At 41.8% G+C, this 24,827-nt stretch overlaps 6 protein-coding genes across 9 annotated transcripts; 4 read left to right on the top strand and 2 right to left on the bottom strand.

The window, feature by feature from the left end:
* The first annotated feature begins 103 nt into the window (after window positions 1-103).
* Window positions 104-20,167, top strand: LOC120417389 (transcription factor grauzone-like). Of its 3 annotated transcripts, XR_005605457.2 has the most exons (4): window positions 104-358; window positions 416-1,867; window positions 1,959-2,027; window positions 20,152-20,167. XR_005605457.2 is itself a non-coding variant. In XM_039579408.2 (3 exons), the coding sequence occupies exons 1-2, from the start codon at window positions 227-229 to the stop codon at window positions 1,847-1,849; spliced, it is 1,566 nt and encodes a 521-aa protein (XP_039435342.1). In that variant the 5' UTR covers window positions 104-226; the 3' UTR covers window positions 1,850-1,867; window positions 1,959-2,118. The 3 variants fall into 3 exon arrangements, 2 of the variants coding, with proteins under 2 accessions (XP_039435342.1, XP_039435344.1); XM_039579408.2 differs by lacking the exon at window positions 20,152-20,167 and having other exon boundaries at window positions 1,959-2,118; XM_039579410.2 differs by lacking the exons at window positions 1,959-2,027; window positions 20,152-20,167 and having other exon boundaries at window positions 105-358; window positions 416-1,924.
* On the bottom strand, window positions 6,625-18,910 carry LOC120417388 (uncharacterized). Its single transcript, XM_039579407.2, has 6 exons — window positions 18,578-18,910; window positions 17,146-18,518; window positions 13,205-13,385; window positions 8,354-8,430; window positions 8,162-8,297; window positions 6,625-8,103 (listed from the first exon to the last, which is right to left on the bottom strand). The coding sequence occupies exons 1-6, from the start codon at window positions 18,686-18,688 to the stop codon at window positions 6,697-6,699; spliced, it is 3,285 nt and encodes a 1,094-aa protein (XP_039435341.2). The 5' UTR covers window positions 18,689-18,910; the 3' UTR covers window positions 6,625-6,696.
* On the top strand, window positions 11,994-13,637 carry LOC120417391 (transcription factor grauzone-like). Its single transcript, XM_039579412.2, has 2 exons — window positions 11,994-12,248; window positions 12,309-13,637. Exons 1-2 carry the CDS (start codon window positions 12,117-12,119, stop codon window positions 13,533-13,535), a joined length of 1,359 nt encoding a protein of 452 aa, XP_039435346.1. The 5' UTR covers window positions 11,994-12,116; the 3' UTR covers window positions 13,536-13,637.
* LOC120417390 (transcription factor grauzone-like) lies at window positions 15,206-17,040 on the top strand. The gene is made up of 2 exons (XM_039579411.2): window positions 15,206-15,380; window positions 15,438-17,040. The coding sequence occupies exons 1-2, from the start codon at window positions 15,270-15,272 to the stop codon at window positions 16,812-16,814; spliced, it is 1,488 nt and encodes a 495-aa protein (XP_039435345.1). The 5' UTR covers window positions 15,206-15,269; the 3' UTR covers window positions 16,815-17,040.
* Window positions 20,152-21,676, top strand: LOC120417392 (transcription factor grauzone-like). The gene is made up of 2 exons (XM_039579413.2): window positions 20,152-20,334; window positions 20,397-21,676. Exons 1-2 carry the CDS (start codon window positions 20,227-20,229, stop codon window positions 21,627-21,629), a joined length of 1,341 nt encoding a protein of 446 aa, XP_039435347.1. The 5' UTR covers window positions 20,152-20,226; the 3' UTR covers window positions 21,630-21,676.
* Window positions 21,665-23,285, bottom strand: LOC120417385 (transcription factor grauzone-like). Of its 2 annotated transcripts, XM_039579404.2 has the most exons (2): window positions 23,145-23,285; window positions 21,665-23,090 (listed from the first exon to the last, which is right to left on the bottom strand). In XM_039579404.2, the coding sequence occupies exons 1-2, from the start codon at window positions 23,247-23,249 to the stop codon at window positions 21,696-21,698; spliced, it is 1,500 nt and encodes a 499-aa protein (XP_039435338.2). In that variant the 5' UTR covers window positions 23,250-23,285; the 3' UTR covers window positions 21,665-21,695. The 2 variants fall into 2 exon arrangements, with proteins under 2 accessions (XP_039435338.2, XP_052566294.1); XM_052710334.1 differs by having other exon boundaries at window positions 21,665-23,249.
* Between the last annotated feature and the right edge of the window lie 1,542 nt (window positions 23,286-24,827).

Genomic DNA, 24,827 nt, shown 5'->3' with positions numbered 1-24,827 from the left:
TAGTGTGCGGGTGATCCCCTTTTGAGAGAGTCTTTTTACGCGCTGGCAACGCTGCACTTTGACGTTTCACAAAAAGCGAAAGTAAACATCCCAAAAAATCAAAACAAACAGAATCAAGTTCGTAAATTTTTTAAGTTAATTTCGAATTTTGAAGTGAAAATGGTGCAAATTGTATGAATAACAGTGTTCATTGAATTGTTAAACAGTCCCTCTTGCCACACCAACAATGGAAAAGGTCGCCAACAGTTGCCGCCTGTGTCTGCAGCCGGATGTAAACAACCCAGCCGACGTCACCGATCTTGCCACCGTAGACAGCGCTCCGTTGAGTGATAAACTCAGCAGCGTGTTTAATTTCACGGTATTGATGGAACATTTTTTGAAATCTTAATTCTAGACTAAAACATTGTCTTTTCAGTTGGAAAAAATAGACCGCCTGCCCAAGTTGGTTTGCGGAACCTGCTGCACCATGGTCGGTGACTTTCACGAGTTCTCCGAGCGGGTCCAGCACAATCAGGAATACTTGCGGATGCTGGTTGACCAACAGGAGGAAGTCAAGCAGGAAGCAATGGACGGAGACTGGGACGGCGAGGAGGTTGGAACGAAGGTTGCCCCGGAAATCGTAAAGATCGAGCCGGAACTGCTGCCAGAGGATGACTCCGAAGGGGACAACAGTGAGGGTGAAAACAGGTTGGACGAATCGTCGGAATCGGACTCGGATTTCAGCGAGGGAGATGACGATTGGACGCCGCAAGTTACGGAGAGTAGAGAGGAAGAAGAACCGGTGGTGAGGACAAAACGAAAGTACACCAGACGAGCGCCGTTGAAGCCGAAAAAGGAGAAAAAGAAACCCGGGCACGACCCCTCGAAAGATTACCGCAACAAGCCGAAGGAGGAGATTGAGGAAGAGGATCGACTCATTTTGGAGTATTTCAAGTTTGCTTGCGAACTTTGTCACGATCCCGCCGATACGTTTATCGAGCTACGGAGGCACTTTCGAGAGATACACAATCAGAAGGGCTTTCATCGGTGCTGCAACAAGAAACTGTTCAAGCGGTGCCATCTGCTGGAGCATATCCAAGTTCATCTCAATCCGAACCTTTACGGTTGCGATCTCTGTTCGAAGAGCTTCTCGACAAAGGAGTACAAAGAACTTCACTGGATGCAAACGCACGCAACGGTCGATCGCCCCTTCAAGTGTGACAAATGCCCGAAAAGTTTCATCCAAAAAGGCCAGCTGACATCGCACATGGGCCGTCACCAACTGTATCCGTGCACGCTGTGCGACAAAGTTCTCGCCGGAAAGGGCTCCCTCAGCGCTCACATGGTCAACATGCACTCCGACGAAGGCCGAATGATCTGCGACACGTGCGGTCGCGAGTTCAAAACCAAGACCTGCTTCGACAAACACACAAAGCGACACATGGGCGTCGTCGAGGACACCAGCATAGAGTGCACCGAGTGCCACGAAATCCTCCACAACAAAGCCACCCTCAAGAAGCACATGATCGCCAAACACACGCAAACAACCGAGCAGCACATTTGCAACCAGTGCGGCAAGCAAGCGCCCAACAAGTTCGCCCTCGAATCCCACAAGCGGAAGGTGCACTGCGAGGAAAAGTACTGCTGTGAATTTTGCGAAAAGCGCTTCAAAAATCCGACGACCCTCAAGGAACACCGCGCCACCCACACCGGCGAGATCCTGTACCAGTGCTTGTACTGCACGACGACGTTCAACTCGAAGGCGAACTTTTACACGCACATCAAGAAGATCCACCCGGCCGAGTGGGAGCAGGAAAAGATGGCCAAGAAAACGCAGCGCAAGCTGCAGCGGCAGCAGCCGGGACCGTAGCCGGGCGACGTTGGCAAGGTATTGGAGCAGTGAATAAAGTGAACCAATAAAATGAGATTAACTGTAATGTACTAATCGATGATTTGCTTTATGTCTTTTTTTCTCACAGATCCCTAAAACTCCAACAGAACTGTTGCGTAGAGTTGGAAAGAAAAGGGTGAAGCCAGAACGTCACAAGGTAAGTGAGTTTTTTTTTCAATTGTTCAAAGCGAAGAAGCTTCTCGTATGTTTGGCAGGTTAGGAATTCGATCCTATTTCCATTCCATATTGAACATTCTCTCTATACACACATTTTTTTTACTTGCCTTTAAATAATTTGATACTTGTTGAAAAAAAAAAAGAAATGTGAACTCGAAAAAAAAACAATAAATAAATAAATAAAAACTAAAATAATAAATATGTTTAACTAGTAATTTATTTTTATTTTTGTATAATAGAGAATTTACAATTTTAAGTTAAAATTAAGATCAAACAATTAAATAATCTATTAATTTATAAATTCAAAAATTCTAGATTTTTTTATCAACAAGTTGAATTTTTATAGAGTTTAAAATGGATTTTTTAATCAATTTTGAAAAATTAACCTCGCGGTCCTTCTTGACAGAAATGCTCCTACTTGACAGCTCGTTCCAAGGGGACCATAGTTGATCCATCGAAAAAATGTTGTCTTGTCAAAAAAAAATTTCGCATTAAAATGAAAAAAAGTGATCAGAAATGGTTTTTAATCGTGTTTTTTACCGTTGTACATAAAAATTTACATAGGGCTTTAGTACCCAATTGCCATTTTTTCTTTTTTCATATTTCAGACCAAACTTTAAAAGTTTTGAAAGATTTTTAATGGAAAGATCCGAAAATTTCGCAAAATTTATATTTTTTTTTACATTGAAAAACGGACTAACAGTTTCTGGGAAATCGTCAGGTTGAAAATTACAGGATAATTGGTGACACATAGAGAAATTCTGTTTCATCGACTAGAATTCTTTAGATTTTTTTTAACCGCCAAAACGACGTAAACGCCACGGGGCATTAGATTCAATGAAGTTTTCTTCAAAACCTTTGTTTTTTTAAATAATATTTGGAAAGTACAAAATAAGGCTTAGGGTTCGTTTTAAAGCTCATTTTATCAAAATGCTATTTTTCCTAGGTCAGTAGTGTCCCTACCAATGACTTTCAACTATTATAAAGTATGATTTGACTTTTGGTTATTTGTGTTGAGAGCTTTTAAAAAATCTTGTTCAGGTGGGGCAAGTGTATCATATGGATTTTTAGTATGGAAAAAATTACGAATTGCTGCAACAACATATTTTATTGGGAAATAAATACATAAAAGTACTTAAAAAGTGATAAACAGTTGTTAAAAAAATTATCCATAATATTATGAAAATTTACTATCTAAGTAATAATTTTTTTTCGTAAAAACGATCAATTTTTTAGTCAAATATTATTATTTAATCTAAAAATGAAAGAAACTTTTCAAATACATTCTAATCTGATGTATCTAAGTGATAACAGTAATTGTTAGCAAATTAACATGTTGTTTCATGCATTGTTCCTCTTGCCCCAACGCACAGTGGGAAAAATCGAGGTAAAAAACGGACTTAATTGATTGAAACATTTTTTACGTGAAAAATTCCGAGGAATCGATTGGTGATGGTGAGAACCCGCGGAAATTTGCGTAAGGCCCGATTAAGGCCGATTTACCCTTGTTTTTTGCTGTTTTTATTAGTTTTATATATGTTGCTGAAATGTTCAATATTTTGACATAACTTTTTCTTAAGTGAAAAATTCCGAGGAATTGATTGGTGATAGTGAGAACCCTCGGAAAATTCCGATGTACTCAATTTTTGCTGTTTTTATCAGTTTTAAATATTTTGTTGAAATGTTCAATCCTTTGACATAACTCTGTCTCACGTGAAAAATTCCGAGGAATCGATTGGTGATGATGAGAACCCGCAAAATGTACCTAAAACTCATTTTGCTGAAGCAGAGAAGAGAGAAGAAAAAGTTATGTCAAAATATTGAACATTTCAGCAACATATTTAATGCTAATAAAAACAGAAAAAACAGGGTAAATCGGCCTTAAACGGGCCTTACGCAAATTTCCGCGGGTTCTCACCATCACCAATCGATTTCTCGGAATTTTTCACATAAGAAAAGTCTTGGTTGAAAGTTCTAATTGACCGGCATCAATTAAGTCCGTTTTTTGCATCGATTTTTCCCACTGTGCAACGGGTTGTTCGTTATGCCCCACTAGTTGAGTAGAACGTACGGAAAATCAAAAATTATAAAATCATTTTTTTACATAAAAAAACAGGATTTTTTTAAAACTTGTTCTATCAAAGTCTTAGTCAAGACCTGGAATAAGATGATTGTAAAAAAATCCGTCAGATTTTTAACGTTTTTAATGGGTTATAACGAGCATTTTCTTAGCTTGTTATACTTGCCCCACTTTCCCCTATATGAAAATTAAAAAATCTGTATCTTTTGAAGGAATTCTATCGATCGATTTGGTGTCTTGTGCAGAGTTGTACCCTGTCGAAAAAACACCCTACTGTTCCTAAAATATAATCGGGTTTAGTCGGATGCATCGACTGACGAAATAACCGACTAATCGGCCGATGTTGCAACATACGCTTATGGAAATTTAACCCAGACGTAAGCCGACGAATCGGTATTCGCAATCAGCCAACTCGACCATACGAAGTTGGCCGATTAGAAGGTAGATTAAAATCACTGTCCCCGGAGAAATCCGAGAACCTGCGTCTTAATGGAACCGGCGTATGAATTAGCTGCCAAAAAGTAATGGATTACATACCCACAACGTTTCGGCTGCTAGTTTAATCACCTAAAAATAAATTTACGAATTAGAAATCATTGTCTATTTTTAAGAACTTCCGGACAAAGTTCCAGATGTTCTGTGATTAAAATTTATTTGATATTTCATAATAAAAACTTACCCCAAAAGATTTAAGTAAATACACCGATGGTCAATTGAAGCGCCGGGCCTTCTGCTGGGACCGCTACCTCAAAACTATGTTTTGGTTCATTACCTTGAAAACATTTAAAAACAAACAAACACTTGAAACAATAAACTTGCCTATTTTTCTTAAAAATGATTATTGAAACACTTAGAAAATACTTACCAAACTTTGTACAAGCTACTTTTTGCTACAACATTGAAGTCCATTTAGTAAACAACACTAAAACGTATTTCATTGACCGATTCTTTGGCCAACTTAGTGTGTTTCCGTGCATGCCCGACTTAAACCAATCTAATTTGCCGATTAATAGATCGACTGAAACGTTGGCATCGACGCATGCCAACTTAGTAGGTTTACAGGTCGGTCGTTTTAGAAGACACCCGATTTCGTTGGCTGATTGCTCAGATTGAGAACTGTTAAACTTTTTACAGGGTAGGTATGGATAAGGAATACACTGAAAAAAAATTATACCGATTAAAAATTTTTTGGTGATTTTTAATTTCATTTCTACTAAAACTTGATTTGCAAAAAACACATTTTTTTTCTGATATGTTTTAGGGGACATCAAATGCCAACCTTTCAAAAATTTCCAAAAGTGCATAAAATATTTGACCGAGTTATGAATTTTTAAATCAATATTGATTTTTTTAAATCGAAATACTTGACCAATATTTACCAATAACCAATATATAACATTTCAAAATGGCGTATTATTGTTAGTTAGAAATGTTAGTCTCGATTTAAAAAAATAAAAAAATATTGTTTTCGAAAAGATCGGAAAATTTCACGAATTTTTCATATTTTAACATGGACCATTAGTTGCTGAGATATCGACATAAGAAAAAGGGGGGTTGTTTGGGTGAGACTTAGGGTGTGTTCTCATAACTTGTGAAATTACGTTAACATCAATTTTTCTGTTTTTAAATCTTTGAATGGCAATATCTCAGCAACTAAGGGTCGTATCAACAAAGTTCAAAAAAGCAAAATATAGAGAATTCTCACAGCTTTTTAACAATATGGTCACTAATTTGAAAAAAATAACAACTGCGACTATTTAAAAAAAAAAGTTACCTAAAAATTGCTTGAACTTGAAAACGGTGCACTTTATCAATATTTTACTATAGTACTTTTTGATTGTAAATTCGATTTTGCCTCGGAAAATGAAGTTGAAGTTGAAGTTGAAAAATTTTTGCGACAAATATTTCAATTTTTTTGAAAGATTTAGTATTGATTCAAAAATGTATAACTCGGTCAAAGATTTTTTGCGAATTCCGGAAATTTCTGAAAAGTTGCCATTTTATGTCCCCTAAAACATATCAGGAAAAAAAACAAAAATAGTTTTTTTTGGCAAATCAAGTTTTAGTGACAAACAGTGAAATTAATAATCACAAAAAAAAATTTACCGTGTATTACTTTTTTCAGTGTAGTCCTTTTCCATACCTACATTTTGCCGAAGACACCAAATCGAGCAAAAAATTTCTTTAAAAGATACAGATCTTTGAATTTTCATATATCATTTTTGTATGGACAGCTGCCAAACTTGTATTGAAAATTATATGGACAAATTAATGATGCAAAATGGCTTCTTGAAGGTACCGAAGGCACCACAAAAGTTTCAGCCGGTTTAAAAAATACAAAAATTGAAATTAAATAAAACTAGGAGATCAAATTAAGAATTTCGTTTTTCGAGTGATTTTATAGCCTTTCCTCAGTAAGGTGAAGAAGGCAAAAAGACCGATTTCGTAGAGAATTGCTCAATTTCCTATACGGATTGATTTCAGAAATTGAATAGCATTTTTTTTCCTTAAATTTCTTCAAATTTACTTTATTTCAATCGATCGACAAACCACCTGACAAAACGCCCACCTAAATGATCACCCCGGCCGCTGCCTTGGCCTTCTCCTCCATCCACTTCTCCGGGTGCTTCTTCTTCCGGTGCGCGTACAGCGTGGCGTTGGAGTTCGTAACCATACTGCAATCCTCGCACGAGTACAGCGTCTGGCCGGTATGCTTCGCCGCACGATGCTCAATCAGGTTGATCCGTCGCTTAAACTTGCGCTCGCACAGATCGCACGCAAACTTCTCCTCGATGTGAACCCGCTGCTTGTGCGTCATCAAGCACTTCCGGTTGGGGTAAACCTGGTGGCAGACGTCGCACTCGATGCGCGTGTCCTCCTCGTTGTGGCGGGTGTCGATGTGGATCTTAAGGTACGTCTTGCAGCTGAGCCACTGCGAGCAGATGTGGCACTGAACGCGCTCCTCGGCAATTTCTCCGGTGTGCTTTTTCACGTGCCGCGAGAAGGCTTTACGGCTGAGGAAGCTGTACTGTTTGCCGCAGGTCGCGCAGATCAGTTTGGCCTCGTTGGGTTTGGTCGGGTCCTGGGACTCGTGCTTCTCGGCGATGTGCTTCCGCAGACTGGCACTGTTTTCACCGATGATGGTTTCCAGACAGATTGGACACTGCTGGTCACGGTGCATCTTCTGGTGCGTAACTAGGAAGTTTTTCTTGCTAAAACTGCGGTCACACTGGCCGCATTTGAAGGGCTTATCGGAAGATCCGTGTAGTTGCTGGTGAGCCTGAAGACAGTAAAAACGGGAGAACTTTTTCCCACAAATGTCACACTCGAACTTGCTGTTGGTGTGGACCGCAATGTGGTTCAGAATGTCCCCTCGACGAGACAACTCCTTTCCACAGCAGTTAAACTCCACAGCTCGGTTGTGCGTCTTGCGAGTGTGTCGCTTAAACTCAAGGAAGCCCTCAAACGATTCCGAACACGGTTCGCACTTGAGCGGGAAGAAATCCGAAATCAGCTTGTCTTGTTCCGCACGCCTCTGGCGCTTCTCCGGACTCAGCTGACCATTACCAGACTCGTCAATATCTCCATTCTCCTTCGGGTACTTCCGGGGCCTTCCCACCTTCTTCTTCACAATCGCCGGAGGTTTGTACTCGTCCTGATCGTCGTCGCTGTCGTCCACGTCCGGCGAGTCCATCTCCACCTTCACGTTGAACGAGTCCTCAAGGTCATCCCCAATCTCTCCTCCACCGCCCCCATCCGACCCAAAGTCATCGTTGTCCTCCTCCATGGCCACCGGTTCCTGCTTCAGCAGCGACTCCACGATCTCCCCATCCAGTGAAACCACGGCCCGCTTGCGAGCCTTCAGCTGGTCCTGATTCGATCGAACCGTTTCCGAGAACTCGTGAAAGTCCGTGACCCGCAGGGAACAGTCCGAGCACACGCGCGACGGCAACGACTCCTCATCGTTGCAAGTTATCTGAAAGTAATCAAATTTTCTTAAATCAAATCAAAATTACAGAGTTTGCAGCTCTCACGGGAAAATTAAACACCGCGTCCAGCTTGCACCGGATTTTGGAATCCTCGATCGAAGTGCTGGTCGGCGTCGTCAGGTTCCGCAGACACAACCGGCATACGTGCTCCCCAAGGTCCATGGTGGGACCAGGTTTTTTGCTGCGAAATTGGATTCGATAAATTGTGAGATTTAGCGAAAAATTGTTGTCACTAACTTGCGTTGCGTCCCCTGTCGGTGCCTAATTTTATCAAAACTTGAAGTTTGCTTATTCTTCGCACAGTGGCTTGGCAGCTGAACGCAACGTGAGTTCATAGAGGTTCCCGCATGAAAGGAGTCATACTGGTGTTGAATGATTAGACTGACAATACATTTAACGGTACATGTGAATGCAAAGATTGCAGAAAAAAAGTTAAGTTGATCCTAAACGTGCTTAAAACTTCAAGATATTTTTTATGATTTCAAATGTGAATATTAAGAGAAGACGTAAAATTAGTAGTTATTGTAAAGAGTTGCAAAACGAGGCCGGTCCAGTTGGATAAATACTACGAGGGGTAAAAAAATCGAGCTTGGAGTAATTTTTTTTTAACTATATCGTTTCATTCATTCATATAATACGTCCCCTTAAAAACGGCCTAAATTTGTCTAGGACGCAAAGTTTGAAAAATACAAAACTTTATAAATATCAAAATTTAAAAGTTAACACACACGCAAAAAAAATGAAAATTAGAAACTTTATACACTCAAACCCTGATGGTTTGACATCAACTGTTGTCAAACGAACGGGGTCACGTTTTAGTTTGACACCCCTTTTACACGGAGTTCACACACACTACCAAACGTTTTTTTTTTATAGTGTGCGTGAGCGCCGTGTAAAAAGTGACAGTTCGTCACGTTTTAGTTTGAATTTGACCAACCAACGGGGTACAAACTAAAAAAGTGTCAATCGAAAAAGTGACCAACCACCGAGGGTTTAGTGTATGCTTTAAATTTAAAAAAAAAAATTAAAATCACCCAAAATAAAAAAAATCGAACAACTTGAAATACTCGAAATAAAAAACAACATTTTCGCGAATTGACCTATATATTCCGCGAACTCTCAATAAGATAAAACACAATGCGAGACGTTCTCTTGCACCGTTTTGGTCTCAAACTGACGAACTGTAAAAAAAATCCATGCTCTCATGCAGTGTTGGAATTCTCGCGCTCTCGCGTTAAACATTTCTCTCTCTCGCGTACTCGCCGCGTGACCCAAGTTTCCGAGAGCAACTTGCCGATTGCCCGTGCTCTCCTCCGCTCTCGGTAGCGCTCGCGAACGGGCCAGCTTGCGAGCCAGAAATGCCCGCGAGCGAGAAGTAAGACTAACGTTACTAACGAGAAACAACAACAAAATAATTAAAGTTACACTTCATTACCACGGTGTCGTTCGCATTCATAAGCCTTTTATTGTACGATCAGTTCCTAACTGGACTCGGTCGCTGGAAACGACCGTCGGCTCAACGACCGCCGAAATAGGCGGCGGGTCAGATGCGGGCATAAAAATGTCAAAATCTCTCCCCCCTCACTTCGTCTCACCATCCAGCTGCAGCTATGTTGACAAACAAACGGAGCACGCGGTCGCATGATGGCGGCATCGAGCCAGAATTTGGGGTGATCATGTGATTAAAAATGAATGTTTTTTCATGAAAAATAATATTTTTCCGACCGAATAAAAACATTGCGAGCAAGTTCAAACAATTATTCCTGATGTCGGAGAAGGGATTAAAAACCAAAATTTTAATCCATATTTTTTCTATAAATTGAACTTTTTCACTCCAACTGGGAGCCCCTAGGTCTATCCACGACCGTTTCCATTGACCGTGAGAAGATGGCAGAAAATCCAGCTACGAGCTTAATCCACAATAAAAAAAATGCTAGCTTGAAAGCACCTGGCGTTCGCGAGCAGTCGCGACCAAAACGAGTGCACGAGCAAAAATGCAAGCGTGAGCGACCCAAGTAACCGCGGACACTAAATAGCGGCATTAAATTAGCATTATATTGGCATTTAATACCAGCAAATAATGCTTCAAAACATTAAATCAGCACTTTTCCCTTGAGAAATATTTCAAGTGGCGCACAGTGATGCCGATTTAATGCCTCACCGAAAGCTCGAACAAAAAAAACTGCTTTATCGACGTCAAGGCTGGGGGAAAAAAAAGGACAGCTAGCTACTCCACACACTTGGTGGTGGGCCTCCTTTGTTTTTTTTTCTCCTGTTGCGTGTCATGTGTGAGTGTGACACTTTGATGTTATTCTTCCATTTTTCTCGTCGATCTCCAGGATGCGCGCCAGCCAACTGATGTATTCTGAAATGAGTGTTTGTTTTGAAAGTTTAAATCGATGTGGTTGATGCATCGAACATTAAGGAAGACTTTCTTTCTGCTGTTTCGAGTTTCTGGTTCATGAGAAAAACCCGTTGTCATTGCGTTGGACGAAAATTATTGTCCACTCAGCAAATTGCGGCCATCCAGTCAAGTACAGTACAATCAATTACGGAAGGCTTGGGGTTAATAGGGACAAGTGCTGGCTAACGGCTAACGTAAACTAGTTTTCCGAGGAGTGCTTGGTCCACGGTTGGCAAAACAAAAAAAAAAACACTTCAATCGGCGGGAATTGAACCCAGATCACGCAAAATTAAAACTTATGCACACTGGGGGAACTGCGCCTTAGCCCGCTCGCTTATTAGAACGGTATGACGGAAGGAGGATCAAAGTCAATAAGAGCGTGTCTGGCTGAAATGTTTCCCGTATCGATGGGTTACTTTGTTGATAAACATCAAATGCTTTGAAGCACATTTTCAAGGTCGTAAATGGTGATTTAATGCCAGTTGTAATGCTGCAAAGTTTTGGTACTATGAGGCATTCGCAAAGCTAATTTACTACTTCAAAACATTTGAGTGCTGATTTAGTACTGAATTAATACTTCAATTTAGTGCTTGTGGTTACTTGGGGAGGAGAGGAAAGAACCACAAGTTCTCTCTCTCGCTCGACAGCGAGCCAAGATTCCCTTCTTTTCGCTCGAAGTCCATCACTTTTATTTAGTACTATTTAGTACCAACAGAAACTAATGGCCCTATTTTCAATGTTAAAAAATGAAACATTTGTGAAATTTTCTGATCTCTTCGAATTTTTTTTTTAATTTTGGAATCAAACCTTACATTTCACATTTTACCTTTTTGAAATGTTAGCCTTAATTCCTAAATTTTAAAAACATGTTTCACGAATAGATCAGAAAATTTTACGAATGTTTAATTTTATCATAGAAAATAGAACCATTAGCGTTAGCTACACACAAGGAAAAAAAACTGTTCGTTTAAAAAGATCGTGCGTTGGATTAAAAGTTCGCATTAGTGAATATTTGTAGAAACTTGAATACTTTTTATTAAAAAGTTTGAAAGTTTTTGATACTAGCATGCATTTATGGAACCAAATCGATGTATCAGTAAAAGTTTTTTTTTTTCATTTAATAATTATAAAAAGAAAACTATTATGGAAAGACTAAACAAAAAAAGTCTTGCGATTTTTAGTGTTTCTAATTAAATCAAGGTGGTTTCAAAAACACCCAAAAAGCAAAAAAAAATGGTTTAAGGGTGCACAGCAACGAAGGAAGTTGTTATCTTCTTATTCCAAAATTGTCAAACTTACGGACCCAATCCTGCAATAACGTGATTGTGAAAATAGTCAAACTTTGTTGTAAATTACCTTGTTGAAAGTACATTAGGGGATGAATAAAAAATATCGTTAAATTAAAATCTGTAGTAAAGTTCAGACCGTTCAGATCGATCCTATTTTTTTTTGTTGCAAAACGTATCACGCTAGCGACAATACGATACAAACACATCTATCTACTCGTACCGACGAAACCTGGAGCTTACATGACTTTGTCATTGCTTGTAAATATCCACTTGTTTGTTATTGCTGTTCCAAACCAGTAAACCCCGAATGGAGCTCGAAGTCCTGGATCTGTCCGTATGTTGCCGGTTGTGCCTGCGGTCCTGTACAGCGGCGGACGATTCCTTCTCACTAGACGAAACCGAGCTAGCGGACCGGTTGAAGTTCATCTTCCAAAGATCGGTAAGATGGTGTTGTTACATGATGGCAGTTGAACGACATTGAGTGGATTCTTTCTAGTAGTTCTGCGAATCGGAATGGTTTCCCCGGTTGATCTGCCAGAAATGCAACAGTTTGGTCAAGGACTTTCACAAGTTTGCTCAACTTGTGCACAGGAACCAAGACTATCTGGAGTCTTTGGAGTTGCCGGGGAAGACTGAGGTAGATTTTGACCAGATTGAGGAGTCCGAATCAGCTCGGAATGAGGAGGATGATGGAGCTATCGTAAACTTTAACGAAGGTGAGGAGGAACATGCTGAAAAAGCGAATGTTACAGTTGATCAGGAGGAATCTGAGAGTGAAGAAGATGTTGGTCAAACCAAGTCTCAAAAGGAGGATGCCCTCATCAAGCAGTATTACAAGATTCAGTGTGATATCTGCTTCGCAGAATACGAAGCCTTTACGGAGTTGTCGACACACTTTCGGGACATACATGGCATTTCAGGTTACATCAAGTGCTGCGATAAGAAGCTGTATAGAAGATGTCGTCTGCTGGAGCACATTTCCAAGCATCTCGATCCGGAAACCTTTCGCTGCAAGCTGTGCAACAAGAACTACGCGTGTAAAACAAGTCTTGAGCTGCACAACATGCATCAGCATCTTCCTCAGGATCAGAAGCCTTTTCAATGTCCCAAGTGTCCGCGGTCCTTCGTGAAGAAGTACCAACTGAAGGCTCACTCCGTACGCCACGTGGCGGTTGAATGCCCCGACTGCGGCAAGATCATGTCCAGCCGGCTATCGCTGCGGGATCATCTGCTGAAGATGCACGGCGAGTCCGGTCGTTTCATTTGTGACACGTGCGGTGCCGAATTCCGAACTAAAGTGGCCTTTGACCGGCACCTGCAAAAGCACCAGGGAGTGTCCTCGCGGGATACCGATCGGGCGCAGTGCGAACAGTGCCAAAAGTGGTTTTCGACTACCGTGGGTTTGCGGCAGCACATCAAGACACAGCACACGGAGTCCGGCGAGCAGTTTGTGTGCCCGATATGTGGCAAAGTGGCGCCGAATTCGGCCGCCTTGAGGCAGCACAAATCGGTGACGCATGCGGAGCAGAAGCACGAGTGCGAGTACTGCGGGAAGCGCTTCCGGAGGGCCATTTCGCTGAAGGAACATCGCGCTACGCACACGGGAGAGGTTTTGTACTCGTGCAAGACGTGTTCGATGACGTTCAACTCGAATGCCAACATGTACAAACATCAGAAGAAGGTTCATCCGGAAGAATGGGCTAAGAATAAAGGTGCTAAGGGATGATGGAATGGATTGGGATCACTTGTGATGACCTTCCCTTGATAGTTTCGTATTAAATTGTCTGAAGCGAATCATAAAGTTCAGCAGGCTTGAGTAACTAATTTGAGAAACTCCTTGGGCATGAGTAAGGACCTCGACGCCGTTAGCAATGTTGGCTTTAAAATAAAATTTCGTGATAATATCACTTCCCCCCCCAGCCAACATTTTTGCCATGCGAAGCGGGCCTCGACGCTGTGTCTAGGTTTAATTCCTAGCTAGGAGCCATCAGTGTCTTAAGAGGTGGTCCCAAGGCCGAGTAGGAGTTCATGAAGCAAATTAGTCGTCTCCCACCCCTTTTAAATTGAAAAATGAACTCTGAAACCAGCGCTTACTCACAACAGAAACAGAGGCCTCTTCTAGGCATTGTAGGATAGAATAGATTTTGAAATTTATAAAAAAAAAATGTTACGTGCATACATTTTAAACTTCCATTTAAGTAATAATACAAAGCATTTTGATATGTCAAAATTTCCATAGAGTCTCGGTCAATCAATAATGTAATGATATCGGACAAAATTCGTTAATCTGTTGAACTAACGGTTTTCGGATTATGGTTGTATCGACCATTGTTGCGAATCGAGGATCTACTGGAGGTTTGACGATCAAATAGAGCCTAACATTTCAAAAGGGCGCATGGGTTTTGTAAACAGGAGTGTATCTCTCCCACTCAAATAACAGTTTACAAAAGGTATGATAGGGATATGCTCAAGGATATGCTCCTGTTTGCAAAGCTTGTGTGTCCTAATAAAATGGAAGGCACGAAATAGTCGTCTTAACGACGAGTGTTCAACTTGTAAAATATGAACAGTAAGTTTATGGTTTTTGGTTTGGGGCGGCAAGACAGGTTTAAAAACTAGGTATAGGAATGTTTGGCTTTGTAATTACAATTTTTGGGATTTGAGATTCAAGTTACTTTTAGACAGTTCAGTTAAGGTTATTGATACAAGTTAGTTAGTTTGCCATAATAAATAATTGGATCTAAATGATTAGTTGAATTGGTCGAAGTGTTCTATTTAATTGGCAGATCTGCTTCTAGTTGTAATGAAGGACAAGACTACTGACGGACGCGACAGGACGTGGCCCAGAAAGATCAAGATTTGTATTCCCTAGACAAGTTAGTTTTCATCTTTCGATTTAATTTTTTTTTTTATTTTCCTTTAAATTTGATATACATGTTAGGTTTCCTTTGTATAAATCTCCGATTAGTAACATTTTCTTATTTAATTAAATAATAATTTAATTTCCTCCGGGCCTTTTTATTTTGAATCAAAATTTAAGATTTTCATTATTCAGTGTTAAACTCAGATTACCGTAACTGCTCAAGTCATTCAAGTTCTTACTACACCTACACTAATTTTCTTTCACCTTCCCCCTCCCGATCCCCTATATCTTCCAGTGGTGTTCATTTTGTATGCAATACTAGTTCGGCCACTACCCTTTTTTCCACAAGAAACCGGACTTGGACTGACTTGAGGCCGCGTCCCCCACCTTGCTCCGTAAAACGAAAACGAAACGAGCAGGCTTGAGTAACTAATTTGAGAAACTGCCTTGGGACCAATACTACTGCAAGCAGTTGTAACTCTTGCCTGTACTGTGTATTTGTCACTACTCGTAGTTCAATTACTCTATTTGACACAACCAAACAAATGTTATGAAAATTTGTAAGCAGAACTGAGATCTTGTCTGAAACATTAAATAATGGATCCAGGCGGGTGTCGGCTCTGCCTAGACCCGTACGCCGCGGGTCCCATCTATCCACTGGAGAACGCTCAGCTAAAGGAACAGCTGGCCACGGTGTTCAACTTCGCCGTAAGTACTTCAAACCTCTCGAAAAACAGCAAAAATGTAAGATTGCATTCACTCCAGATCAACTCGGACCAGGGAGGCATATGCCAGCTGTGTTCTACGACCGTGTCCGACTTTTACCAATTTTCAATAAGGGTTCGTACGAACCAGGAACAATTTAGCAGTTCTACGCTGAAAAGTGAACCAAGCGAACCATTCACGTTCAATGTTAAAATTGAGCCCACCGAATTTGTGGAGGCCCAGATTGGGAAGCCAGACGAGCCAGAATTCAAAGAGGAGCTATCGGACGAAGAGGTTGACTTTAGCGACGATGACGACTGCTATGAACCTCCTAAGCAAGCTGAATCGGAAGATAACGAAGCTCCCGAAACGTCGACCAAGCGGAAAGGGAAGCAATCCAAAGCTCGTAAGCCAAAGGGTCAGGATGGTGAAGATGGAGCGAAGCGTAAGGTTCGGAAACCAGTATCTAAGGAACAAGCCGCAGAAGACCTTAAAAGAATCAACGAATTTTACAAAATGGCTTGCGAGGATTGCGACATTGTAGTGGAGGACTTGTCAAAGCTGGAAGCTCACCACAAGGAGGTCCACAAACGAGGTTGGTACATTTTGTGCTGCCGACGGAAGCTGTCGAACCGTACCAATATGATGGAGCACATGGATTGGCACGAGAATCCGAAGGCGTACCACTGCGAGATTTGTAACAAGAACTACAAGGGAAAGAGCAGCCTGGCGATGCATATGACGTTGACCCACAGTCCCCAGGAGGAACTGGTGTACAAGTGCGATTTGTGTCGGCAGTCGTTCGCTTTGCAACACATGCTGAAGAGACACATGACGCAACACGAGAAGGCACCATGTCCGGAATGTGGCAAGATATTGGCCAACAAGGGTGCGCTTCGTTCGCACCAGAAAAACATGCACAGCGACGTCGATCGACGGATGATCTGCGATACCTGCGGGCAGGAATTCCTGAACAAGGTTTGCTTCGAGCGACACGTCCTGGAACACGCCGGAATTGATTCGTTGCAGCGGTTCCAGTGTCACATCTGCCAGAGATGGCTACGCGGAGAACGCGGTCTGCAGTTCCATCTTCAGTACACGCATTACGACCGCGAGAAGACACATATCTGCGATATCTGCAATAAGCCGTATCCGACTAGTCGGGCCTTGTACCGGCATCAGGCGATCGTTCACGTAGTGGAAAAGTACGAGTGTGAATTTTGCGGTGCCAAGTTTAAGCAGCCGCAGAATCTGAAGGAACATCGAACCATTCACACCGGCGAGGTACTGTACTCGTGCGAGTACTGCGACAAGTCGATGAACTCCAGGGCAAACTTCTACGTTCACATTAAGAAAAATCACCCGTTCGAGTGGGCGCAGAAGAAGCAGAATGGCAAAGATGGCAGAAGTCAGGAAGCGATGGTGTGGCCAAAATAAAAATTCCTTATTAAAAAACAGTAATTGTAAATTTCTCGTCGCTCCATACAATTGACGTTACATGATGGGAGCAAGGGCGTCTATACGAAGTGTCCGTACACTTTATTCTTAGCGCCGGTATTCGAGCAGTAAAATTCGTGCAAAAGAACTTATGCTCGTGGGTGTATAAGTTTCTGGGCCAAATTACCTGCGGGAATGGGGATCATACATACATGATCTATAGAAAGATGAACAAAAGGGAAAAACGGCTTTTAAATAAACACAAATTAAATTATCATAAATGTATTGAACATCCAAATTTCTTCGACCTATCACAATCTCCCCCCATTACGTGGTCGTCTTCGGCGCACTCGCCTCCGCTGTCCGCTGCTTCTTCTCGGCCCACTCCATCGGGTGGTTCTTCTTGATGTGCGTGTACAGGTTGGCCTTGGAGTTCATGGTGCTGCCGCAGTAATCGCACGAATAAAGCACCTCCCCAGTATGAATAGTTCGATGTTCCTTCAGGTTGCTGGCCCGCTTGAAGCGCTTCCCACAAAATTCGCACTCGAACTTTTCCGCAATGTGAACCGTCCGCTTGTGGCTCCACAGCGCCCTCGAGTTGGGATACTGCTGCTGGCACACGTCACAGATGTGCGTCTGGTCGCGCTCGTAGTGCGTAAATTGGAGGTGCTTCTGGAGACCTCGCTCGCCGCGGAGCCACTTTTGGCAGATGTGGCACTGCAGCTTCTTGACCACCTCGATTCCGGCGTGCTCCTTGACGTGCCGCTCGAAGCAGACCTTGTTGAGGAATTCCTGCCCGCACGAGTCGCAGATCATACGCCGATCGATGTCGCTGTGCACGTTGATCAGGTGAACACTCAGGGCGGACTTGTTAGCTAGCAGCTTTTCACATTTCGGACATTGAGCCTTCTCGTGGCTGGACATGTGCGTCTTCAGCATGTACGACTTCGAGAAGGACTGAGTACATCGGTCACATTTAAACGGACGTTCTTCCTCGCTCGCGTGAGTCTTGACCATATGCAGTGCCAGTGTAACCTTGTTCTTGTAGTTCTTCTGACAAATCTCACATCGGAATGCATTCGGATTCGCGTGAAGATACATATGCTCCTGCAACGCGTACCGCTTGTTGTACTTCTTCTTGCAGCACACGATATACCCTCGAACTTCGTGATACTTCCAGAAGTGTGCTCGCAGCTGCTGGAACGTCTCCTCAACGACTCCACAGATATCACACTTCATCAGGAAGAACTGGTTGATCTGCTTATCAGTCTCCGCTCGTTCCTGCCTCATCTTCAGCTTAGTCTCGTCCTCCTCCTGCGGTTCTTGAACAGTATTCCTCTTCCGTCGAGGCTTCGTCTCGGCTTTCCGCTTTTGACGAGGTTTTCTCTCAGGCAGAGGCTCGTGCTGTTCCACGAAGATTTCTCCATCACTAAACGCATCGCTCTCTTCGCTGGATTCCTGCTTCAGTCTCTTCTCCGGACTCCAATCCGCATCTCTATCTTCATCATCCGAGCCTTCATCTCCTTCCAACGGCTCAACCTTTACGGTATCGTCGATGACCGGTTTAGATTCCTCACTAGCGTTGGCATGTCCCAGCAGTTTGTCCTGGTTTTCGCGAACCTTCTCCGAATACTGGTAAAACTCGGAAATTGTATACGTGCAACTTTGGCACACTTTCGTAGACAATTTCTCGTTTGGTTCAATCTGAAATTACGAAAACTGCTTCAATTTGACTTAATCGAGCTTAATTTTTCAACACTTACCGCAAAACTGAACACTTGTTGCATTTGCTTTTGCAAATCCTCACTTTCCAGGGAGCTGGCATTGTCCGAAAATGGATCCAAGCACAGGCGGCAGCCGTCCAAGGGTTCCATTTTATTATTTTAAAATTTTATAAAAATCTTTTTGACATCAAAGTGTATACATTCCGATGAATCAAGTAGTAAACAGTGGAGAAGTGTATCAGGATCATGGTGTCGGGAGAAGTTGTTCACTTTTCGTTGTTCGTCTGTGTTGGTAAATTTGTGACGTCACTTAAGGGAATCCGCCGCTGTGCCTCCCGATCCTCGCTACAGTGACGATGGTCAAATCGCAAAGCGTGCAGTTTATGGTTCATGCGCCATCCCTACCTACCTTCCCTACCGTAATGCAAAACGCGAGCGTCTTATTAGGTTTTACGCCGACTCGATTTTTAGGTTAGAAATTTGACAGTTCGGCAGCACTGTTTACATTTTTTACACGTGTGTCTGAGTAAAAATGTGTGTGCGTGTGCGCTCGTGACGTCACGCTGTAAAACCTAATTGTTGCAGCGTCCAGGTCTCGTGGCCGTATTCAATGCTAGTCCAATTCTAGAGTTGTTTTATTAGGTCCTTTAAGCATATGCAACATAATAGCTTATAGGACCTTTTCAAAAATACTCTAGAATTCGTCTTACTTGCGTCTTCAGGCCAAGTCAGCACAAGCATGTCAAATTATTGATAACCGGAAGAGATTTTGAAAGCAAAAGGAATCCATCGAGTAAGAGATCCCTCAAGCAAGAGAAAATATCGAGGGAAGAGAATCGTGGTATGCAGTTTGAAGGGACTGAAGAATTCGGTGGATGAGCAATATTGAGATCGGGAAAGTCGACATCAAAAAAGTCGACTATATTCTAACTAAATTCTAAAATTTTAAAATACCTTCTAATCTTATCTAATCTAACACAAACGCAGCCAGTCCGATGAAAGCATACTGGAAAGTCTTGTGATTAGATTACGCCCCGAGCACTTTTCTTGTCAATTAATAATTGCAGTACATCCGAAAACACCTGAAGATGAATTACAAAAATTAAAGTTGGCAGCCCAACAGCGTTGTGTTTACCGCAGAGAGGAGTTTGAGAACGGATCACATTTCACAGAATCTACAGGGGAGGAAGGATGCGTGGACATACCGTACCAAACGCTCCAATTTATAATTGCATTGATCTCTAAAATTTTGAAATACCTACATTCTAATATTTTATAAAATTATTTAGAAAAAATATATATAAAAAAAAATTATGATTCCAAAATCAGAATTTTCATGCATAAAATATTTTGAGTTTAAAAAATTGAGAATTTTATCATTTTATGTATCAGGATTTTAGAGTTATTTTTTTTTCCTAGAATTTTAGGATTCTAAAATTCAAATTGATATGTTAATATATTTTGGTAAACATCTCAAAATATAAAAAAAAAAAAATTTAAGAATTGCTGAAAAGTTTTGTTGAAAAAAAGCATCACCCTATGAAGGAAATAACGAAATGAAACGAAGACAAATTCATGAAAACTGAGCTTACGATGTTATTATCAACATTCAGATTACAGATTCCGTACGATACAGTCAATAACAACAGAAACTAGCCAAAATAAGTGACGAAAGGACGGATATAACGATGCAGCTGAACGATTGTTGTTTGTGCCTGAATACATTCACGGATAGCAGCTTGTCCATTGATAAACCGGATCTTAAGTCCCAGATGGACAAGGTGTTTTACTTTTCGGTAATATTTTGAATTTTATTTGAGGTAAAGTTTATTTAAAAAAATAAAGATATTTGTTTTAGGTCGAACTTGATGAAGGCCAACTGCGAAATGTTTGCCACAACTGTTCGCACAAAATTGCTGAGTTTTACGACTACTCGGAGAAGGTTCGAGTAAACCTGGGGAAGCTTTCGGGATCGGTGTCGATCGAGGATATCAAAATTGAACCAGCAGAACTCGACATTGGTGAGGAAGCTAATGTTGAGGATTCTGTTGATGTTAAGGAAGAGCTTTTGGATAGCGATAAAGAGGAGTTGATCGCTGAGGCTCCTCCACCGGTTAAGAAGCCGAAGAAGAAGCTGATCAACATAAAACCTAAAGAACAATTGGCCGAAGAGAACAAGAAATTGAACGAATTCTTCCAGATGAGGTGTGACATGTGTGAGGAAACGGCGGAATCTTTCAACGCGCTGAAGAGTCACTTCCGGTCGAACCATGGCCGGCATGGGTACATTATGTGCTGCAAAAAGAAACTTTCAAAGCGCACACATTTGCTTGAACATCGTGAGTGGCATCTGAACCCGAAGGCGTTTCGATGCGAGTTGTGTAACAAGAACTACAAGAACAAGTTCTTTCTGTCGGTGCACCAGCTCAAAGTACATGGCACAGACGAGGATCGTCCCTTCAAGTGTGACCAATGTCCTCAGTCGTACGTCAAATCCTACCAGTTGCGACTGCATCTGGAGAGCCACAAAAAGGTCGAATGCCCCATCTGCCACCGGGTGCTGGCCAACAAGACCACGCTAAGCTCTCACATGACGAACGCCCACAGCGACGTCGATCGGCGGATGATCTGCGAGACGTGCGGGCAGGGATTCCTCAGCAAAACCACCTTCGAGCGGCACGTGAAGGCGCACGCCGGAATCGAGGTGATCCAGCGGGTGCAGTGCCAGATCTGCCAGAAGTGGCTTCGCGGCGAGATAGTCCTGAGCCGACACATCGCGTATGTGCACGGCGATCCGGGCCAGATGCACGTGTCGTGTGACGTATGCCAGCAGGTCTACCCCAGCCCGAGGGCCCTGGCCAGCCACAAACGGACGGTGCACGTGCCCGAGAGGTTCGAGTGCGAGTTTTGCGACAAGAAGTTTAAGCAGCAAGTTAATTTGCGGGAACATCGAACGCAGCACACCGGAGAACGGCTGTACGCTTGCGAGCACTGTGATGCGACGATGAACTCGAGGGCGCACTTTGCCGTGCACATCAAGAAGCATCATCCGGTGGAGTGGGCGGCGAAGAAACAGGATGTAGGGGGTTAGGATTTGTATTGAGATTTATCATAAAATAAACAAGCTTTTTAAGTGGATTTATGGCATTTTATTCAACTAGGTACTCGTAGCCTTCGGCATCTTACTTTCCTCTGCTTTCTTCTTCTTCTGCGCCCACTCGAACGGGTGATTCCTCTTGATGTGCATGTAGAAGTTTGCTCTGGAGTTCATCGACTTGTCGCAGTATTCGCACGAGTACAGAACCTCTCCGGTGTGAATGGTTCGATGTTCCTTCAGATTCAGCGGCTGCTTGAACTTTGCACCGCAAAATTCACACTCGTACTTCTCGATCACGTGGACGATCTGCTGATGACTGTACAACGCTCGTCCAGTAGGATATTGCTTGTTACAGATGTCGCAGATATGTGTCTTCTCGCGATCGTAATGCGTGTAGTGAAGATGGTGCTGAAGTCCTCGTTCTCCGCGTAGCCATTTCTGACAGATGTGACACTGGAACCGCTTCAACACTTCAATCCCAGCATGTTCCTTAACATGTCGCTCGAAGCTAAACTTGTTCAGGAATTCCTGCCCGCAGGTATCGCAGATCATCCTTCGATCGACGTCGCTGTGCATGTTAATCTGATGCGAACGAAGCGCACCCTTGCTGGACAACATCTTGCCACACTCCGTACATTCTACCTTCTGATGTTTCATCATGTGTGCCTTCAGCATGTGATTCAATGCGAACGACTGCGGACACAAATCGCACTTGAACACCTGTTCTTCCTCCGGGCTGTGCGCCTTCAGCGTGTGCATCATCAAGTTGTCCTTTCCCTTGTAGTTTTTGCCGCAAACCTTGCACCGGAATGCATCGGGATTCTCGTGCAATTGCATGTGCTCCAACATCTTGCTCCGGATAGACAGCTTCCGCTTGCAGCATACGATGAACCCACCTCGATCGTGCACCTCCTGGTAGTGAGCGTCCAAAGAGGGGAAATCTTCCATTACGATTCCACATTCATCGCAGACCATTTTGTAGAATTCGTAGATTTTCTTAAAGTCAGACTCAACTTGCTCCTTCGACGCATGTTTGCGGCCCCTCCGCTTAACCCCGTCTTCATCATCCAATCTCTTCACTTTCTTCAATTTACGCTCTTTGGTCTGCCTCCGTTTCCGCTTGCTCAATGGTTCAGAATCTTCAATCTCTTCATCATCCGATTCAGCAGCCTTCTTGCCCTCCCCTGGCGGGTCGTACGACTCGTCGTCATCGCTGAAATCCTTATCGTCCTCCGATAGTTCCTCCTTAAATTCCCTTTCCGAAAGCGTCTCATCACCCTCCACAATTTGAGCCTCGACAAACTCGGTGGCTTCGACTTTTACATTAACCGATTCAGCCTGCAGCGTGCCGCTGATGAGTTGCTCTTGATTATTGCGAACCTTGATCGCAAATTGGTAAAACTCGGACACGGTCGTGGAACACTGCTGGCATATTCCGCCGACGTCTGCGTTGATCTGAAGTGAATGCAATCTTAAGTTTTTGCGCCTTTGAGTTGTTGGATTACCTACGGCAAAGTTGAACACCGTGGTCAGCTGTTCCTTTAAACGGGGGTCCTCCAGTGGATAGATGGGACCCGTTGCGTGCGGGTCTAGGCAGAGGCGACATCCGTCCATTTTTGTAAGATTGTTGTGATTTCTCACTTATTATTCTTGTCAACAGATAAAACAAGCAGAAGGTGTAGCAGCTCATGAATGTGTTGGTGTGATCTAGGGTGATGCAGTAGCTTTCGCAATTTTCTTCTAGAATTATTTACGATTATGTGATACAGAAGGTATTGTTTCGATTCGCAAGTAAATGAATCCACCCAACAGCAAGTCCAGAGTTGTTACAGACGGCGCGGATTGCGCGGATGGCGCGTTTCGCGCGGATTTGGCGCAGATTTGCTGGATAATTTTGCTCAGGCGCGGATTTCGCGCGGATGGTAATTTTGATGAATAAAATAATTTAGTGAGATAGAATTACTTTCAAGTTTAAAAGAAAAATGTTATCAGGAATTATGATAGTTTATTTTTTCGTTGAGTGCAAAAACTCCGAATTCTTAGAAATTGTTACTGAAACAAAATTGAAATTTCTTCCGAAAATGTTTATTTGTCTTTTCTTAATAAGATACGTTGAAATAGTCTTAAGGAAGAGGTTATTTTATTTTAGTATTGTTGAGGATTTAAATTTATTACTTCACTCAACTCAATTTTTAGCATCTGCTTAGCGGCTCTGAATATATTTTTTAATGTTCTGAGTGATGTATTTTAAACCTTTATTATTGTTTATTTTATACTGGATACATCCAATTTTTAATGATTATCCAGGTTTTTAAGCGAAGATGGTGTTCGAATGGTGAACGCCCGAAATGTCAAAATCACGCAGTGGTACCAACATTACGGAAAAAGTGTGCCATGGCATGACAGCCACATTTTTTTTCTAATGTTGGTGCTACTGCGCGATTTTGACATTTCGGACGTTCACCATTCGAACGCCATCTTCGCTTAAAAATCTGGATTGGGGCTTGTTCCGCGGGCGTTTTGTGCTCAAATTAAACGTAACAGAAGCTGACTCTCCGCCTTTGAATTTTGATGGGATTTAACCCGTAGAAAGTTTTTTTTTTCTAAATTAAAACAATCTTGGGGAAAAAGTTAAAAGGTCAAAACATTCAAAACTTAGTGCTTAAAAATTCAAAGTTCAAATATTACAAAAATTAAAATCTTTTTTGATTTTTATAGTTTTTTTTAAATCCAAAAAATAGAAATTCAGATTTTAAATGTTCAAATTTTTAGATTCAATATTCAAAAGAACTGACATTCAAATTAAATTTGAGGAATTACAAATTTTTAAAGACAAAATTTAAAAATTCAATTTATTGAAAATAAAATCGGTGAGGTGAGGAAGACAAAACAATCAAGAGAACAAAAATTATATTTTTCAAATGCCTAAATTCTTAAAATCTTAAATTCCAAAATTTCGATATTCCAAAATTCCTAAAATCTTGAAATCAATAATTCCGAAATTCCTAAATTACTAAATCCAAAAATTCTAAAATTCTAAATTCGGCAAATTCATAAATTTTAGAATTCTAAAATTATAAAATAATCTTTTATTTTGAATTCTTAAATATTTTATCTTTAAAAAAAATTAAAACTGCTGTTTCATAAATTTTTGAATACTATCATTTTTGACACCATCTTAGCTTACAGGAA

Source organism: Culex pipiens, chromosome 3, assembly GCF_016801865.2.
Source record: "Culex pipiens pallens isolate TS chromosome 3, TS_CPP_V2, whole genome shotgun sequence".
In the NCBI taxonomy this organism is placed as follows: domain Eukaryota; kingdom Metazoa; phylum Arthropoda; class Insecta; order Diptera; family Culicidae; genus Culex; species Culex pipiens.
This window is presented reverse-complemented; position numbering and strand designations above follow the sequence as displayed.

Coding starts and splice junctions, on each gene's coding strand:
- LOC120417389 (XM_039579408.2), top strand. CDS start 227: ATGGAAAAGGTCGCCAACAGTTGCCGCCTGTGTCTGCAGCCGGATGTA. Junction 359..415: donor GCAGCGTGTTTAATTTCACG/GTATTGATGGAA, acceptor TTGTCTTTTCAG/TTGGAAAAAATAGACCGCCT.
- LOC120417391 (XM_039579412.2), top strand. CDS start 12,117: ATGGAGCTCGAAGTCCTGGATCTGTCCGTATGTTGCCGGTTGTGCCTG. Junction 12,249..12,308: donor AGTTCATCTTCCAAAGATCG/GTAAGATGGTGT, acceptor TCTTTCTAGTAG/TTCTGCGAATCGGAATGGTT.
- LOC120417390 (XM_039579411.2), top strand. CDS start 15,270: ATGGATCCAGGCGGGTGTCGGCTCTGCCTAGACCCGTACGCCGCGGGT. Junction 15,381..15,437: donor CCACGGTGTTCAACTTCGCC/GTAAGTACTTCA, acceptor CATTCACTCCAG/ATCAACTCGGACCAGGGAGG.
- LOC120417388 (XM_039579407.2), bottom strand. CDS start 18,688: ATGGAACCCTTGGACGGCTGCCGCCTGTGCTTGGATCCATTTTCGGAC. Junction 8,431..13,204: donor TGTGCTGCCGCAAACCCACG/GTAGTCGAAAAC, acceptor CGTTGCGTTCAG/CTGCCAAGCCACTGTGCGAA. Junction 8,298..8,353: donor CGACAGGGGACGCAACGCAA/GTTAGTGACAAC, acceptor CCAATTTCGCAG/CAAAAAACCTGGTCCCACCA.
- LOC120417392 (XM_039579413.2), top strand. CDS start 20,227: ATGCAGCTGAACGATTGTTGTTTGTGCCTGAATACATTCACGGATAGC. Junction 20,335..20,396: donor ACAAGGTGTTTTACTTTTCG/GTAATATTTTGA, acceptor TATTTGTTTTAG/GTCGAACTTGATGAAGGCCA.
- LOC120417385 (XM_052710334.1), bottom strand. CDS start 23,249: ATGGACGGATGTCGCCTCTGCCTAGACCCGCACGCAACGGGTCCCATC.